This window comes from Rhyacophila brunnea, unplaced genomic scaffold (assembly GCF_057557595.1).
Source record: "Rhyacophila brunnea isolate RB1 unplaced genomic scaffold, BYU_Rbru_1.0 scaffold_10, whole genome shotgun sequence".
In the NCBI taxonomy this organism is placed as follows: Eukaryota; Metazoa; Arthropoda; class Insecta; order Trichoptera; family Rhyacophilidae; genus Rhyacophila; species Rhyacophila brunnea.
Genome location: NW_028232752.1, coordinates 19,153,756 through 19,171,945, shown reverse-complemented (window position 1 = coordinate 19,171,945; position 18,190 = coordinate 19,153,756). Strand labels below are relative to the sequence as shown.

Sequence of the window (18,190 nt, the reverse complement as noted above, 5' to 3'; positions counted from 1 at the left end):
TCGCGCGTTCATTACGGCGTAATTGTGGAAATTGCTGGAGCGTAGAACAATTCAACGGTTTTAGCAAGAGTGTGTTATTTTGACATACTGCATTTTGACATTTTAGCTCATTACACAGTTTCGTAAACAAACCATTCTTGAGATAAAACAATTCAATCAAATCCTTCCACACACAACATAACCAAAATATAACGCGTGAACAAGTTTAGCTTTATTTTTATACAAGAAGGCATCTGTATACACTTAATTTGTACATTATAAATGGATATACAAAGAAGAAATATTATACCTACTCTTAATTCGTGAATTACGTCAATACTATCCCGATGATTTTAAAAATTATTTTTTGGAAAGAGATTGAAAATCCTGACCCCAGGGGTCCGCTTCATGATGTGGGGTCCATGATAGAATCCATTTGTCAATGAACGAAGATGCATTTGGATTGACTACTATTGAAATTGATTGTGCTAATATACAAGCTCATTCGTCAAAAAATAATGTAATATAAGTAGTTAAACCTTGTTTATTTATTTTTTTCATTTTTGTATTCGAAAGTAGATACATTGTTGACTATTTAAAAAGGTGTCTCTATTATTTAATGACATAAGGGGGGGAGGCGCCTAGATTAGATTTTTTTTTTAAAGGGAGGTGTAGTAAGATAAAGTTTGGAAACCACTGACTTAACATTTGAATTTTGTCTAAAAAAACAAGACGTTAATTACCCCACGCTTAGTTTTTTGAAAATGCAGAAAATTATTGGTCACTCAACACGTACTATATTTTTGGCCGAAATACTATAATTTTGAAGGCACTGTACTATAATTCCACTTTCAAAATATTGCAACACTGGTCTAGCGTGTCACTGTCATATTATTAAATAAAATGTATTTATGAAGTTTCCAATCTTGTAATTTTGTAAATTACAGCAAACAAACCGTGTTGTATAAAGTAGCTTACTTGTGAGTTGTGTGCTTAAGGTAACAATTAACCTATAAAATACGTTCAATTATTACATACTACAGAGTGCAGAGTTTTACGCTGAAATTATTACGTTTTGAACTGTCAAAATGTCAGAATATGACAATGTAAAACGAGGTAAACTGATACTGAAAGGCCATGAGTCGAAAAGCAAAAAAAGAAAACACAAAAAATCTTCGAAGAATCCTGAATCTAATGCGCCTGTCCAAGACAGTGACGCCGTTAAGCACGGAGGCTGGTGGAAAGTCGACAGCATTGAAGACGTTACCGGGAACGTAGCGATCGAATTCGGCGACAGAACTTATATCACCAGCCTCGACAACGGATTGTTTACTCTCGGTGCGCCGCACAACGAAGGCGATGGACCGGCGCCTGAAGAAATATTCACTGTTTTCCGCGTCGGTGACACTAAATTCTCACTAAAGTCAGGTTATGGAAAATATCTAAGTGTTAACGTCGATGGAGTTATCACCGGACGCGCGGACGCAGTGGGCGCTCTCGAACAATGGGAGCCTCTATGGGAGAATGGAAAGATGGCAATTCTTAGCTCACTAGGAAAATTTATGTCTCTATTGCCGGAAGATGATTCATTAGTTGCGGTCCATGAAAAGGTTTCAATCGGCGAACACTGCTGCATTAGATCCCAAGCCAGCCGCCTTGTAGACGCGACTCCCGATATTCCTGTTGAAGAAAAGGGCAGACTGGACGAAATAGAAGAAAACTACGTTAGAAAGTTTCAGAAATTCCAAGATAAAAAGCTCAGACTCAATACAGACGATCGGAGCGAATTGAAAAAAGCCAGAGTGGATGGAAACCTTCATGAAGCATTGTTGGATAGAAGAAGCAAGATGAAAGCAGACCGATATTGTAAATAATTACTGAATTGGTCAATGAAAATACTTGGTTATTTTCACAACAGGACATAACTAGTTCATTGAAGATGGGAAGCCATATCTTTCGATTTCTCACGGTCTACGGACAACACATAGTACCTTATCTCTTAATTACAACTTTGCGTTCGATGTAATCAATTTATCTTTGTTCATTTTCTACAAACACGTATCTCAATTTTTGTCAGTTTTGAATTATTTGATGCAATGAATTCAGAATTTGAATACGCACATATTCCACTAACACGTATCTCAAAACATACTTTATAACATGATAGATTTAAGCAATGACAAAAAACTCGTATCACAATAAAAGACTTTTATAAACGTTATAAACTCGTATCTTGAGTTACGTGTTTGTTAGTATACAGAATACTAAACTCAGACAGATGATTATACTGAAGCACTTTCTCGTAAGTCAAGATACGTGTTTACTGCAGTAATATTGTGGAATGACTCACAGTAAAGTCGCAACGCATTCTCGTATCTCAGACAATTGACTGATCGGTCGAAAGCATAGTGCGATAGATTGACGAAACATAACATTTTTTTCATGAAAATATGTGTAACTATTCTAAATGGATGTTTCATATAAGAAAATTTATTTCTAAATTAAAAACTGAGAGAATAGAGTTGTTATTTGCCCCTCCTGAAAAGTTGTGTTTTTTGAGATACGTGTTTGTAGAAAATTACCGACGTTATGTCGTAAACAGCCCATTTAAATATACAACTGACTCTTGATTTACGTGTCATGCAGATTACAATATTTAAGTGTTTAACAATAATTATTAAATTTGAGTGTCATATCCTGTATTGTTGAGGTAACCTACTAATACCTAACTCTTGTCCTAACATCGCCTTAGTGTACTAGTATATTTTTTTGACATGAAATTTGTAATAAAATGTGCATATAAATGAACTTATAATTTTTTTTTCATTGAACCGTTTATTTATAATAATTTATAGTTTCTCTATTCCCAGATGTACTACATATTGATGGATTGTAAGAGAAAAGGTAAATTACCAACAAAATGGAGCATATATATTTGGCCATAGCATTGAGGGTTAGACTAATTAGACATCGTTTACGAGATATCTTAGCTATTTTTTCATACACTGAATATATTACGTAAAGCTAGGGTTTAACCCTTTAGAGGGAAAATTATTTTTTTTGAATAACTGCTCTGATATTCTTTTGTAACGTATAATAATAAGTAATCAATAGTTATTTTAGTTATATTTTGTTTTTTAGTCGATCATTTTGATTTTTTTTCTAAGGTTACATACGTAACTGTTGGGCGTTTAGGGTATTGACTTCTTTGTGGATTATGTTAATTTTATTATAAAGTATTCTAAATAAGTTTTGACATACCCTTTTCTTTGTGTAAATTCCAATAGACCAGTTCAAATCACTTTTCAATAAACACAAATGACAGAATGCACCCGCGCCACGTGCGAGAATGCGCACAGGACACAAATGTAACCAGCAGCGTCAAACTGTCATAATTTGTTTTGCAGTTAACTTCACTACGCATGGTTACGTTTATGGTCTGCGTGCATTCCCGCAGTCATTTTAAGCAATACGGGTGACGTTTCATACAGATTTGGTTTAAATATGACCATAATAAAGCTGGTTACATATGTAACCGGAATTGGCTTATGCCCACTAAAGGGTTAAAGCGGTACTGTTGTGTAGCGGTTGTAACATGACGTGATGTGGCGGATGTACGAACGGTAACCAGAGATGTAAATTTGAAAAAAAGACGGACAACGGTCAGTGAGAGTATTGCGATGGAGAATGGATGATCTAGACAGCATTATTACTATATTTGAAAGATGAGCAGTCATCGGAAGACGAAAACTGTCGATGGAGTGAAATATTTAAAAATAGGGTGCATTTCAAATTATAGTGTCGCCGTCTGCCGTGCAACGAGGAAAAATTCAGACAATAGTATTATTTGATTATGTACTAAATTACAAGTCTTTGCTCATCACATTATATAAAGTTTCAATATTTCTTATAAAATCAATCAATATTTCATAATCTTCGCTGGTCCAAATTTATGTTTGCAGTCATTTATTATTTTAAAATGGTCACCGCTACAAAAACAATCCAAACAAAAAACATTCCACGACTGTTTATTTTCGCTATGACGACGGCACCGCTATTTGACGTTACGCTCACAACCAACGCCATCTGATTTACGTTGACAATGTTTTAGTGACTTCAACCACCGCTATATAACGGCACTGCGTTCTTAGAAAACCCTAGCAAGCATTGAAAAATCCTAATTTTTTTAAACACATTCTATTCACATCCAATCATTGAATTGAATTCCAGACGTAAGTGTGTCTATTTATAGAAATGTCCGCAGCGCCTTAGACTAGACAGGACAATGCGATTGTATAATTTTTTGTTTACATCCATACAAATAACGTCTCAGCATAGAAAACGGATAATTTTATTTTGAGAATCTAACATTCGAACAACTAAATATCGAACATACATAACTTGAAAACACTTCAGATTTTATATTATCAAACGACCAAATCATCTGGGCCACGAATCAACGTTATCAGATAATTATATATACCCACTAGAAAAAATCATATTTGAAAAAAACACGAACCTCAACGGGATTTGAACCCGTATAACCATTGGTGTCGCGCCAAGCTGTGCATTGCAATGTGGTCCAATGGTTATATGTGTTCAAATCCCGTCGAGGTTCGTATTTTTTTCGAATATGATTTTTTCTAGTGGTTATTATATCGTCTCTGTTCTGGCAGAACACACTAACTGGAGAATACTAGTTTTGAGTAATTTGACTTTGAAGTTGTTAAAATGTTTGAAATGGTCTATCACGTGAGTTTATTAAGTAATCGTATAAAGGATGACTTTAAAATAAAGACTATTTATTTATTAAGAAGGTTTCCAGACGGTAAAGTTTGAAATAAGGAATATTTTAGTATAACTAACTCAATATGTCATTTTTTTTAATTAGTGTCTTCTGCCAGAACAGTGATGATATATCTGAAGTGTTTTCAAGTTATGTATGGATAATTTTATGGTTAGAAAGATATTTTTTCTCTATTATAGTTTGGTTTAAGCAGGGTTCAATTGAAATTTAAAAACTAACAAACACTATCTGCAATTTGTATTTTTAATCCAATAAAAACAAATAAGTATGACTGGCAATGTTTTGTGTGCACTATTTATGTTGAATCTCCAAAGCCTACCTCCACTCTCGCCATTGCCGGACACCAATAAAAATATTGCTGAATTGAGGAGTAACACAAATAAAAACAATAAGATATTATATAAAAGGATTTTATTCATTATTTTACAAAATTACATATTTGTCAGCTTGAAATACATAGTAATAATTGGTAAATACTAAGTGCCGAGTTCCTTTTTTTTGTCAATTCTACTGTTGGGATAATTTTTGTGTTTAATTTGTTATAATATGGAAGATGGAGGAGTGAAGTGATCACAGGCACTTATCGCCCTCCGGCATTAGGATAATGCGCCACCTCAGAGTCGAAATTAAAAACACTACTTATACTCTACTTTGTTGGTAGAAAATGATCAATGTACACTTTGAAAAGTGGATAATTACGGCAAAATCAGTCGACCGGAAAAATTGTTGACGCACTGATTCCATTTCAATTAGCAGGTACTCATTTTCTTAAAAAAACTAGCGACACCATTGGGAAACACCATATAATATCCATAGCGTAATGCAAAATAGTCTTTTGCAATTAGTCAACAAAAACTACACAGAATAATATAGTATATAGCAAACTAAACGTCTTTACAGAATATATTCTGTAGTTAGTTATAGCATCGATAAAATTTTATCTGACTACTGTCATATGCACCAAATTTATTGGCCTTTCAGTACTAAAATTAAATTGGTATTCTATGTCTATCTTTTCATTCACGTATTACGTTACGGTAAACTTTGTCATATATTATTTGAAAAAGAAAAAGACAATAATTTACCTATGTCATTTGTTGAATTATAGTTGAGTATATAATGAATATTTAGGGGTCACCCATATATGATATCATTAATGGGGAGAGGATAAATGTGACGTCACAAAATGAGCAAATTATTCTGAAATGACATACTGAAATCGATTATTAAAAAAAAAATCACAGCAGGAAGCAAAACGTTTGATGACAAAATATGATAATGGAGGGAGGAAAATATATCATCACTTATGGATGACCCCTTATAAGCAGACGAAACATCCAAAACGGTTGGAGTATACATAGACATATTTCATGCGTCATCCGTTATCCAGTGTTTCCCGATCGTGTTACCGAAAAAGTTTATAATAATATAATATGTATGTAGAAAAAATGTCAAAATACTGTACATAAAGATACCTTATTATAAAGAATTAAATCATAAAACAAAATGGACGGAAAATAATGAGAATTTTTAAAAATTAATACACACACCTTTGAAAACAACCAAAAAACTAGACTAGTAAAGATTCTGAACTTTCAATGTTATCACACATTTATAATTCTGGGGTTATTCGATTTGGAATGGTTCTAATACTACTACGGGGTCAATCTTCAAAAAATAATATCATAATAATTATTATATTGTACAAATCAACAAATAAACTACATAGTACACTTCTGTCATTAGTACATAAAAAATTATCAGCTAAAAAAATTGTTTGAATAAAGAAATATTCAACGCGTACACGCTAAATTTTGTCATAATAAAAAAAAATCTATTTAAAAAAAATTATAATAATATAAATGTATCATGTAACGATGGCAGCATTTAAAAATATATTATTATTTTTTTCCCTCTCAACACTTCAATGTTTGTAATGACTGAAAATATATTGGGACGTTTAAAAAAAATAAGAGATTAATTTTTTTAATTATATAATTAATTAACTGTCGCCTTTCTTTGAGCAGAGTCCTTTTTGTCTATCGTGCTGTTGTAAAAATAGATAAAAATTTTAAGTGACAGTGCACTGTTAATATAACAAATTGTCAAGTACAAAGGGTGAGTCTTTACTAAGTATTGAATCAAATGAATATGCTAATTAAATGATTATTTGACGTGTGTTAATAGAGGGTATCTTCGATTCGTTTTGTAATACAATTTCACATACCCTACTAAAAACAAATACGTGTTTTGGACCAGTCAAGTGTAAAAATATTTTGTAAGACTTAAAAAGCATAAAAATATGTGCATAATTTTAGATGAATGGTAGAGTCTAAACGTTATTAAAAAGGGTACAAGAGTAATAATTATAGTAAGGAATGTATATTAAAAAATGCTGCAGCGATGGAGAAGTACTACGGATCAGGGCACGCAAACAGTCAATACAAACAATGAACCCTGTTTTGATATTAATTTGACATTTGGTCTGTCCGATCTGTGTCTTAGATGAAGAACTCCTGTCGCTTCTGCACACGGGGACCGGTGTGTCCTCTGAGAGCGGCTTCGTCGGGATCCGGCGCTCCGGCCGCCCCCACTTCTTCCTGCGTCAGATACTCGCCGCGGTGACGAGAAATCATGCGCACCACAATCGCCGCAACTATGATCAGGGCCAAAAATACGAACGCCAATACGCCTGTAAAAAAAAATGCCCAATTAGTCCAAATGCACAGTCTGAAAGAATTTATATTTAACACGAAGATTAAAGCATCGATGTAATGAGATGAAAATTAATAATCAGATAATTGAACTTCTTTTAGATATGAATGTGTAACACCAATAATCGCAAAGCATTTTTATTTATTTAAAAAAAAAAAACATTGTGGACATAATAAATCAAAATTCAGGGCATTCACGAGATTTAAATTGAAAAACAAACTGGTTCTAATCAAAGTTAAATAAAAATACATACTATTACTGTATAGCAAATATTACCCTCACAAGAGAAAAGAAAAATAAATAAGAAAAACACAAACTTATACAATAAAATAAAATTTCACAAAACATCATCATACATAGGGTTAACAAAATCTAAACGAGGCCGTTTGATTTCTGGGTACATTCATCATACCTAGACACTCTACACATTGAGTCTAGCGATGAACAGCTGATCTGTAGCTTTAATTACGGATGCACATCTACAGGTTGCTGCGACCTTGCGTTATTTTATTTTATGACAACATTTTACGTATAATCAATTCATTTTATGAGAAAAGCGAATGCAAATACGGCTTTCTATTGAAGACGAAAAACTACTGATATATTATCGTTTATTTATTTAATGAAAACAAAAAATTGTGGATATAACAAATAAGAATTCAGGACATCCACGTGAGATTTAAATTGAAAAAAAACTGGACAAAATCAAACAAGTTAAATAAAAATACAAACTTGTCTATTATTTATGTATCGTATGCATACAAATAATTTACCTAGATATAGAATATGTAGATATAAAATCCTCCAAGGCCATCCGCTAATGATGCACGACTGGATTATGGATGACAGATAGACATTGAAGTCAAATAAAGGTTTATAAAAATATTTTGTGAAATTAATTTTGCCGTTTTAAAAAATATATTACTTACACAATATGTGGATATTAAAAACGTTTTGACACCTATTCATAAAAATGTAATATAAACAAAAAACTGAACTGTGAAGATATCATGTGTTTGTAAATCTTTTATCGATTGTTATTTGTATTTATTATTCGAATTGATATGCAGTGAGAACCACCGGAAATACAAGTGACAGAAAACTGCCTACCAATTTTAGAATTTGTTACCCGCTGACTGTCAACGTATATAAGTGAAGTAAACACAGCTGAATTTATAATAAAAAAAATTAACATGCACTATATTACATAGTCCTTTATTTAAAATGATAACAGGTTCATTATTGTTTTGACTAATGTTTGACCAAGTGATAACAGTGATAACTTGTTATTGTGGATTGGTGTTGTTTATGTATTATCATTGTTTAGCGTATTTATTATAATATTGACTTTATTTGCTTCAAGTAAGTTTATGATGTGTAGTGATTATTTGCCTTTTCACTGAAGTATGCTCTTTTAAGCTCCATCTGTACAGAAAAAGGTTTTTCTTAAATATCATTTGTTTGAAATAATATTCACCCAAGACAGTCGGAATAAAAGATTGATTTTAAAATAATACCTCCGAGGATAGCTTCATCGGTTCTGTGATAATCCTTAGCCAGCTGATCTTGGTCCAGCAACGGCGGCGGTCTGGTTTCTAAGATGATCGGAGGAACGGTGATGGGTTCCACACCGCAGAAGTCTTCAGTCAACGCAGCTGTTGAACAATTCATTATATTATTATATCGGATGACAATAATTAAAATGGCCATTTCACAATTTCAAACCACAACATTGGTTAAATAAACAACAATGGCATATTTGCAAATGCAATAATTACTTATGGCCAACTGATGTCTAATGTCTAACTGAGTCGATGTCAAGTTACTCTTAACTGAAACGTTCTAATACAGATAATAATTGTTAACCCAAATTTTTCTCACTTCCACTAAATCATTGATCAAGGGCACTTAGGCACTTAATTACGACTAAACATTTGACCCTAGGTATAGAAATACTTATTTTAAATAAGTTGGCTTATGCACTAATCCAGCCAATAACAGGTGGCGACGAAACATCGAATCTAAAATGGCAGCCGTTGTTGAATAATCTTGTTTTGTAAACATGAATAATAAAATATAGTTTTGGGTAAATCAAGAGTGTATTAAGTACCGATTATCTAGGCAAACGTCAACACATTTATTTAGTTGATGGAGAATTTTGTGAATATGTACTATTAATGGCATGGCCTCCACAAGGGGGGGGGGGGGCTGACAGGGCTCTAGCCTGGGGACCAGATAAATGAGATAAACACAGATCACAACTTTGCTCTAATAGTAAAAAAAGTCCATTTTAGCGCTATTTTACTTCAATGTTATAATAGTATTTGGTTGTACGATGCAATTTTTAACTGTGTGCCGATATTCGATAACTCCACAATTCGAATGGATGTACATATTAAAAATACAAAAATCGCTAAAAATACACCTTAATTTTACCGCGTACACCACTTTGGAAAATGCTACTGCAGCGCGTCACACTGCCTTTACCCTTAGCGATAGGTAGGGGGGCCCACCAAACATCCTAGCCTGGGGGTCCGCTTCAGGATGTGGGGGACATGATTAATGGAAACAGAGAGCGTGTTGCCATTTAAATAATAAATGAAAATAATGATGGGAATACTTAATCGCGGTGCATACAATTTACAATAATTAAAACCAATAAAATAAGCATTAAATTACGTAAATCAATTCATATTGTGCAATTTTCACACTTATATACCATTGTACGTTGATGAAAAAATATTTTAATAATTTATGAAAAATTTGAAACATGGCAAAATTTTTTATTGTGGAAAGCGACGGTGTCATTTCATTGACTGCTTTAGTGCATAGACATAGTAATTGACGAGTTGATTACAAAAACGACATTTGTCAAAAAAGATGATTTTTCAGGAGAGAAAAAACTTTTCGAACATACCTATACTAGTTTCAAAAGCCCCTAAAACAGCTTTTGAAAATTTTTGAGTTAGATAATATGTATTTAGATGGATATTTTTGTTAACTATATGATGGCCAAAGATTGACCTTTAAAAAACGCCAAAAACCGTCAATACGTATGATCAAAATTTAGGGTAAATTTCAAAACTAAAATGGTTGGATGTGCTTTTCAAATACCTCTAAAATGGAAAGCCAAAATACTGTTTAGAATGTAACAAATTAAATAATAAATTCACAGATTTAATAGATATGAGTTTTTGTCATTTTTCTCAAAACTACCTAAAATAGTTTTTCTCATTTTCCTCAACTACCCAAAATCGTTTCAGGGGCTTTTAAAAGTAGGCGCTTCATATGACGTTTCAGTAGGAAGAACGATTTTTCAGACTTACATATCATCTTCTGACCTATGCCATATTTGTAAAATTGAAAAACAGGGACAGATATGGTAAACGCCCGCAAGATGGCATTCAAATGTCGATTTCTGTAAAAATTGACATATTATATCTTTTTTGGAATCAACTTGTCAATTAGTCAGTCTCATATAAAGTCATAAATTGCCAATGACAGTCGTTACTACTGTGCGGCAAGTTTAGCGTGAAGCGTGGCCGTTTCGAGAACTACAATATTGACATAGATTGCAGCGCCACGACGGCGGCCATGACACTTCAACTTATCATTTTCGCACTGTATAGACAAAGACTACATCGGTACCATTACGTTGTAATTAAATTTTATTTTTATTTTAACTTTTGGTTCATTATCTGTTATAATGTGACATCTTGGAAGCCAAAAACTTAATTAAAGTACAATTCACAAACCTGGAACACTCCTGACATTCAGTGGTCCAGCTTCTTGGAAGAGCAATTTAAGAGGATATATATCATCAAATTCTACTCGAGAAACGCATCCCGCAAATCCTTCCGCCATGGATTCGTTTCGACCTATATAGAGATACTGTATGTTGTTGAACTGTGCATCGGCAGAATCTTTGATGTCGAAGTGGTACTCGTGAGGTTCGTAATTGTCAATCTGTAAGACAATGATATATTTTACATGAATGCTTATTATATCCGGAATCCAAAGGTAAAGAGTAGTACTTGCTGATGGCGAAAGGTGAAGGATGGCTGTGGAGATCTAACATAAATAGAACACACTAAACTTTGTAAACCATAGATGAAAAATATTGTTCTATCTATTATGGTTTGGTTTGGACAGGGTTTAATTGAATTTTAAAAACTAATGCGTCAATTACATTGAGCTTCTTTACGAGCTGTTTGTTGGCGAATTTATAATCTGCCTGTAAAGTGTCGCCCAGTGTAATCATCGAACAAGCTAACATTTAGATGATTACACTGGGCGACTTTACAGGCAGATTATAAATTTGCCAACAAACAGCTCGTAAAGAAGCTTAATGTAATTGACGCTTGACGAACACCATCTGCAATTTGGATTTTTAGTGTAATTTAAGTTCCAGGTAGCAGATAATAAAGCAAAGATCAATTTGATGGTCGCCGACCTCCGTTAAGTCATGGCATGATAAGAAGATTTCTTCTTAGTCCAATACAATAACATACAATAGTAGTGCTAGCATTTTTTTTTAAACCTGGATCTTGACAGTAAAATACATTGATCTCCAAACAATAATGTAAAAACTACTTTTTTCAAGCAACAATACTTTTCTTCCGATACAATAACAATATTGATTAAATACCAATACCAAAAATCATTACTTGTTTCTTTCAATATGACAACCTTATATCAGCGTGTGTGAAGAGCAATTATTACTATTGTCAAATACGCCGTTTGCGCAATTACTGACAAAGCTAAGATTTCTGGATTCAAATGTTTGGTGCTGTATTTAAAATATTTTCAATCAATGTATGTTTTGCATCTGGTAACTTCTGTACCAATGTTATTGATCCTTCCACCTATCGAAGTATATCTTTATAAAAAAAAACTTAACAGCCCGTCGTCTGTCGTCTAGGAGTGGATACAAACAGAAAAAAAACTTATTTACCTGTAAAACTAAAGTTGCTCCGCTGTTCTTTCTCGATAATCGGACATCGTGATATTGTCCAAGGCCGAAATGTTTATTCGGGAAGATAAGTTCCTGTCTCTCAAAGCCAAAGTCAAATACGACACGCAAGTGACCTAAAAATAATACACGACAAAAATATTTTATTTCATATTATCATTGACATGCTATACTACGACAATTTCAATACGAAAAGCAGCTGTCGAAGTGTGATAATTGCAAGCATTTTAGGGCTAAGACACATCGCCGCAAACTGGTGTGTTCACACCGCACCAGTTGTGCATCGCATTGTCTATCCGTCAACGCAGGGCGGGTGGGCAATGCAATTCACATTTGGAAACAATAGCTTCCCCGGTGTCCCAACAGAATGATAGATGGTGTAATCTGGCAATCGTCAGGTCTACTTCAATTATAAATAATTACAACGGATCCAATAGGTTCTAGATCACATCCATTTCTTAACCCATGAGTCGTAGGTTTAAATTTGCTTTCTAGCAAATTCACATGTAGTTTTGTTCTAAGTTTATTTGAAGAATGAACCCAGTAGGTTGAGCGAATTGCAAACAACTTTCTCTGGTAAAAAAGTTTACGAAGAAACTACTGAATTGTAGGATGATGTTTTTATAACTTAAATAATTCAAAACATTTTCAAAAGATAAAATAATATTAACCTGAGTTAGAAACCATGATGGTAAGGTACTCTCCGGAGATATTGGAGAAGAATCCGAGCAAGAATCCTTTGGGGTTGGTGGTGGTGAAGCCGACTCGGATTTTCTCAGCGATGGTAGATCTCCATGAGCCCATGAAGTCGTATTTGACCATCGAACTAGGACGTAAGTTTACACCAATTTCTGTAAAACAATAAAATAACAGTGAAGTTGGTTACAATATTACATAATTACTATTAACGATTTTTGTTTTAAAGTGATGATGAATTTTTGGGAAAATAACAAATTATTAATTTTTATTCTTATTAATTTGATATTGGATTTTAGCATAGGAAATGCATTCGATTATTGTAGGGTAATAACTATTTCGCCATGCATTTCTCAACTTTACAACTATTTATTGATCACACCACTTATCTAAGTTAGTCAGGTTAAGTTAATGGCAACATCATTGCGTCTGATAAAAGATATAAAGTCCATTTACCGTCAGCACAGATGGGTCCTTTGAAAGCTGTCCAGCGACAATCGCATGTGAAGCCGTCATACCCTTCGTGACACGTGCCGTTGTTGAGACAAGGATTCGCCTCGCATCTTCCAGTGCATCCAGTAGACACACCATACAGACCTAAAACAATTCCAAAATAACATATAAACCACTTACCCACTCTCTAATTTTATACAATAAAACAAAATCTGATATATGCACTGAAAAAAAGTTCTTATTTCAAAACTCCAGTAGCGGGGGTGAAAAAGAGGCTTGCCCCGCAGAAGGTCTTGTCATTTTGATTTTACAACGTTTTTCTTAGGTCGTATTCTTATTGGTCTGGCGGTTGTTTGTCCGGTACAAATCTTGCAATCGATTTTTAACTAACTTCCCGACTAGCTAGACATTTGAAACTTTTAGCCGGCTCGCACATCACAAATCGCCTCGTGTGCCTTACCGCCATAAATCAAAGCTTCCGAGAACAGGCGGCCAGTGTTGCATGACACAACCTCGCACATCTATCTAGCGACAGTCGCGCGTAGCCTTCGAAACGTATTGATATTTCAATGCGGCGATCGGCGAGCCGGTATAGGAATGACCAATTCGCACGTGTTTCTTTGTGACTTCGACCCTCCGACTCGGAGCCCGAGAAGGATGCAACATGTCGAATGCAACAGCCAGATGTTTTTTTCAGACGAAACAGTTGCATTCGATCGATCTGCGAAGCTCCATTTGGCAACACGTGTTATGTTGTTTCGTTAAATAACGATGACGTCACATCGACGTATTCGATGCGTTTTTAGGCGAGACGAGTTCCAATGTGCGAGCCGACTTAGAATATATCAGAACACGATGCCAATGCATTTTTTTAATACTTTTAGCCATCTTTAAGTAGAAGTGAATTCATTTTTAGTTAATTCTGTTTTGAATGAAAAGTTATTTCGATACCATTATTGTTTGCTAGGGGTCCAAGCAACTAAATTATTAATAATATATACGTGCGTTACTATGGAAATCAATATGGAATGACATTTCATTATTCAGTATTTCTATCAAGTTTTTTTGATCGTTTAACTAGTCAAGTCAAGTTTATATGATTCAACAGAAAATTTAAAAACGTTGTATATAAAAAGTTCTTTTTATCTTGTAATTATTTGTATATTTTTTATAATTTGGGGTCGTAATAATATATCAATGTTTTTAACATTGGTGTACTTGCCACCATCTTGGAAAAATGGTTGCACAAAATCGATTTATAGGGTAAAAATAGTTATTATCAAGTTTATAAAAGGAATAATTCCCTACGACTTTCGTCTGAAACATTTTTGGAGGCAAGTAACAAAAACCAAATTACATTAGTCAACAGTCCAAAGTCATGTCATGTGTTTTGATGGATTACATGACATCCAGGGAGCACATCTCCATATTATATTGTAAAATAAGCAATTTGGCAGTACCTCTTTCTGCGTATCCTCGTAAATCTTGAGCTCTACCGTTAAGCAAGAGTGCTCTGATGCATCCGACAAAGCCGTCCCGATAATCGATAGCGGCGCCGATCACTAAAGCTGAATTGAGCTGGAGAGCTCTGACAGGGCCCGGTGGCTCGCGGACTTCGCTACTCAATGCTCCGTCCACTACGATCTTTGCTTCTTTCCTGCAATGCATAAAATAATGAGACTCACAATTCCAACTTAATTTTTCATGTGCATCGGAAACCTTCCGTTTCATAAGTAAAAACAACTTGTACCGGTGGCGAAAGGTGGAGGCTCATAGCATAATTGGTTAATGCACAGATTGGCGCGACATCAATGGTTATACGGGTTCGAATCCCGTCGAGTTTCATATTTTTTAAAGTGGGTATATATATCGTCGGTGTTTTGTAAAAAGGGCCAATCAACCATTTTGGCGAAATCGAGATTTTAATGAAAATACAATATGTACCACACTAGCTTTGTTGTGTAAAAAAAGCGAATTTTTATCCCCTCAGGAAAGTACTTAAAAACGATAAACAACTAAAATTAATTAATTAATTAAAATTACGAAATAAAAAGCAAATGTGACATATTAGGCCTTTTAAAATATTATATAATAATACCTATTATAATGACAGTATTCTTTCTAAGCTTTATTATAAACTTGTTAGATATTTATAATCATCTACAGATAAAAAACAAATAAATGTCAAAAGTTAAAAATCCTCCTCCTGTAAAGTAGCATTTTGGTTAATTCGCCCTTTTTACAAAACACCAACGATATCTGAGATGTTAAGTTATGTATGTTCAATATTATGGTTTGGTTTAGGCAGGGTTTAATTAAATTAACCAACTCCATTTGTAAATCGTAGTCTTAGTTCAATAAAAACAAAGACGTATGACTGACAAAGTTTAATGTGCACTATTTATGTCGGATCTTAACAACCTACCTCCACCCTTCGCCACAGCTTGAAGAGCGTTTTCTTTGCGTATGACACACAGTACATCTTGTAGATAGATTGAATCTTTATATATGATGTTTAAAGTATTACAAAATATTAAATAAGCTAGATATTTAGAAACTCAGAAATCACAGAACTCTTCATTTGAAAGGAGTATGCAAGAAGGAAAGTTTGAAAATCAATAACCTAGTAGGAGATCAACTCTTACCTGTTTCTTTCAACGGAGACGGAATGCCATTTATTATCGGAGAGTTTGTAAGAGGTTTCAACGGCCACCCCGAGAGGTCCGCTGCCCGCCTGATATTGGAACTGCAGTTGGTCTCCCCCGTTGATGGAGATCTTTATATAGTCTTGAGGACCCTGTACACAGAACATTATATCACATTAGGGTTTTTTACATTCAGCTGGGAGTAGAATCCAGGACCTTCCACAAGCTAACCAATTATATATTAAAGTCGAGAGTATTGAATGGTGATGACATTGACTTTTTTACAACTCTTATTATGTAAAATTACACAATTAAATAGAGGCTCCATTCATTCAAAGAATTAAAAATCCAATGAAATAATTCGGTAAATGATTTTCATGACATCCGTGGAGTTATGATGCTGTAGACACTTGAATGCTGCACCTCTTCTTCCGACCATGTCCGATCCTAATAAGATCATATTATTACCCTCCACAGAGTGGAGGTTTGTATTAACAGATTTTGTTTTAACAAGATGTCAGCCACTTGCTCAACCTATTATGTCCATACTCTGACTCATCCACAAATTGAAAAACAATAGGTGTACTTGCCAGACCCAGGAATCAACCTCCGACCCACTAAGCTATAATCCGATGCTTAAGCGGCGCGTAAACTTAGACAGTGAATAAATTATATTTAACGGGATTTTAAGAATGTTACCTTTGAATGCACAAGAACGGCATTTTCTGTAGTAGTCTTGAATTCAAAATAGATGTCACCGCTTCTTCCCATATCAAACGTCGGCAGGTTAATGGTGGCGTCGGTAATGCGGAATGTGACAACATTGTTGAATAGATCTGGTGAAAAAATAACATCAATATACTATTCATAGAAGTTTTCATACACTAAGAACCTCTTGGTCATTCCACCATGGCGGGGTGAACGACTACCCTGAATTTCTACTATCAAAGACTTTCTACCCCTCTCGGTGAAGTGAGCGAAGGCTGCCTCCAGTAAGCTTCTTCACTTACTGTGCTTTGCCTACCCAAAATCACCAGTCTCCCGAGGTTAACTGATACGCGCCGAACAATATTTCCAAAATCTGCAGAATGCGTGCCTCAGTCATATTGTTGAGAGCAGTTCCTTAAACCGTAGTCTCTGGATGATTGACTGGTTCACCTGTGCTCACACTACAATTGGTAGTTTCTAGTTTTCTTATTACTACATATACATACTATAATTAGAGGGAATCTTATGATTTTTTTTATATTACAACACTTAATAAAAACGCCTCAACATTTTTAGTGTGGTTGAAACATAGAAAAATTAATACAATATTATGTATGTTGGCGAACTTTGAAACATGGTGGCTATGGCTATGTTGGCTATAATCTTTTGTTTGTAGCAGCCAACTTCAGCCTATTCTGACATTTCGTTTAATGCAATTTGTTGTGATTGTCTAAATATTCTAAATGATATGTAGGTGGTTCAGCATGTTTGGCTGTCCTTTCACAGGCAGGTATAGCTATATTTTATATTATAATGTAAATACTTTAATTTCAGTACAAGACGAACGCGTTTCCTATTTGAAACGGTCAATATATGTAATAATAATTAATAAAACAATACCATACAAATAAAAGTTTCAGGGTATTATATGTATCTTGGAAATTTATTGAGTGAATCTAAAATTGCATTAAAATGGTTGCAGGTCTCATCATCATCAAAGATATCAAAGATCTTACTGGGAGCACCAAACTGGAAACCAGCCACTGTAAATAGAGAGAGTCAGAACCCACCCATGGATGTACTGTTTCATTAATTACTATTCCGAAAACAAAATGTGTTTAACCTGCACTGGAATCAAAGTACACACTTATAATACAAAATGCAGCTAGAACTGTCTATGAAATCCTGATGATCATATCACAGTGAATTAAACAA

The 18,190-nt window shown here is 34.2% G+C and overlaps 3 protein-coding genes across 3 annotated transcripts in view; 1 reads left to right on the top strand and 2 right to left on the bottom strand.

Moving 5' to 3' along the window:
* The window catches only part of LOC147078961 (uncharacterized), a 799,973-nt gene that overhangs the window by 332,793 nt on the left and 448,990 nt on the right, over positions 1-18,190 (bottom strand). The gene's annotated exons all lie outside the window — the stretch shown is intronic.
* On the top strand, positions 832-2,802 carry FRG1 (FSHD region gene 1). Its single transcript, XM_085951767.1, has one exon. It carries the CDS (start codon positions 1,068-1,070, stop codon positions 1,851-1,853), a length of 786 nt encoding a protein of 261 aa, XP_085807893.1. The 5' UTR covers positions 832-1,067; the 3' UTR covers positions 1,854-2,802.
* Positions 6,698-18,190, bottom strand: part of Nrx-IV (neurexin-4) — a 35,789-nt gene continuing 24,296 nt past the window's right edge. Inside the window, exons 15-23 of the mRNA XM_085951968.1 lie at positions 16,967-17,103; positions 16,268-16,419; positions 15,083-15,279; positions 13,626-13,766; positions 13,145-13,324; positions 12,456-12,589; positions 11,257-11,467; positions 9,019-9,156; positions 6,698-7,478 (exon numbers count right to left, since the gene is read on the bottom strand). Of these exons, the coding sequence (XP_085808094.1) occupies positions 7,288-7,478; positions 9,019-9,156; positions 11,257-11,467; positions 12,456-12,589; positions 13,145-13,324; positions 13,626-13,766; positions 15,083-15,279; positions 16,268-16,419; positions 16,967-17,103 (1,481 nt within the window). The 3' untranslated portion in view covers positions 6,698-7,287. The remainder of the gene's footprint in view (positions 7,479-9,018; positions 9,157-11,256; positions 11,468-12,455; positions 12,590-13,144; positions 13,325-13,625; positions 13,767-15,082; positions 15,280-16,267; positions 16,420-16,966; positions 17,104-18,190) is intronic.

Bases quoted from the DNA above. Each gene is read 5' to 3' on its own strand.
- FRG1 (XM_085951767.1), top strand. From the start codon at position 1,068: ATGTCAGAATATGACAATGTAAAACGAGGTAAACTGATACTGAAAGGC.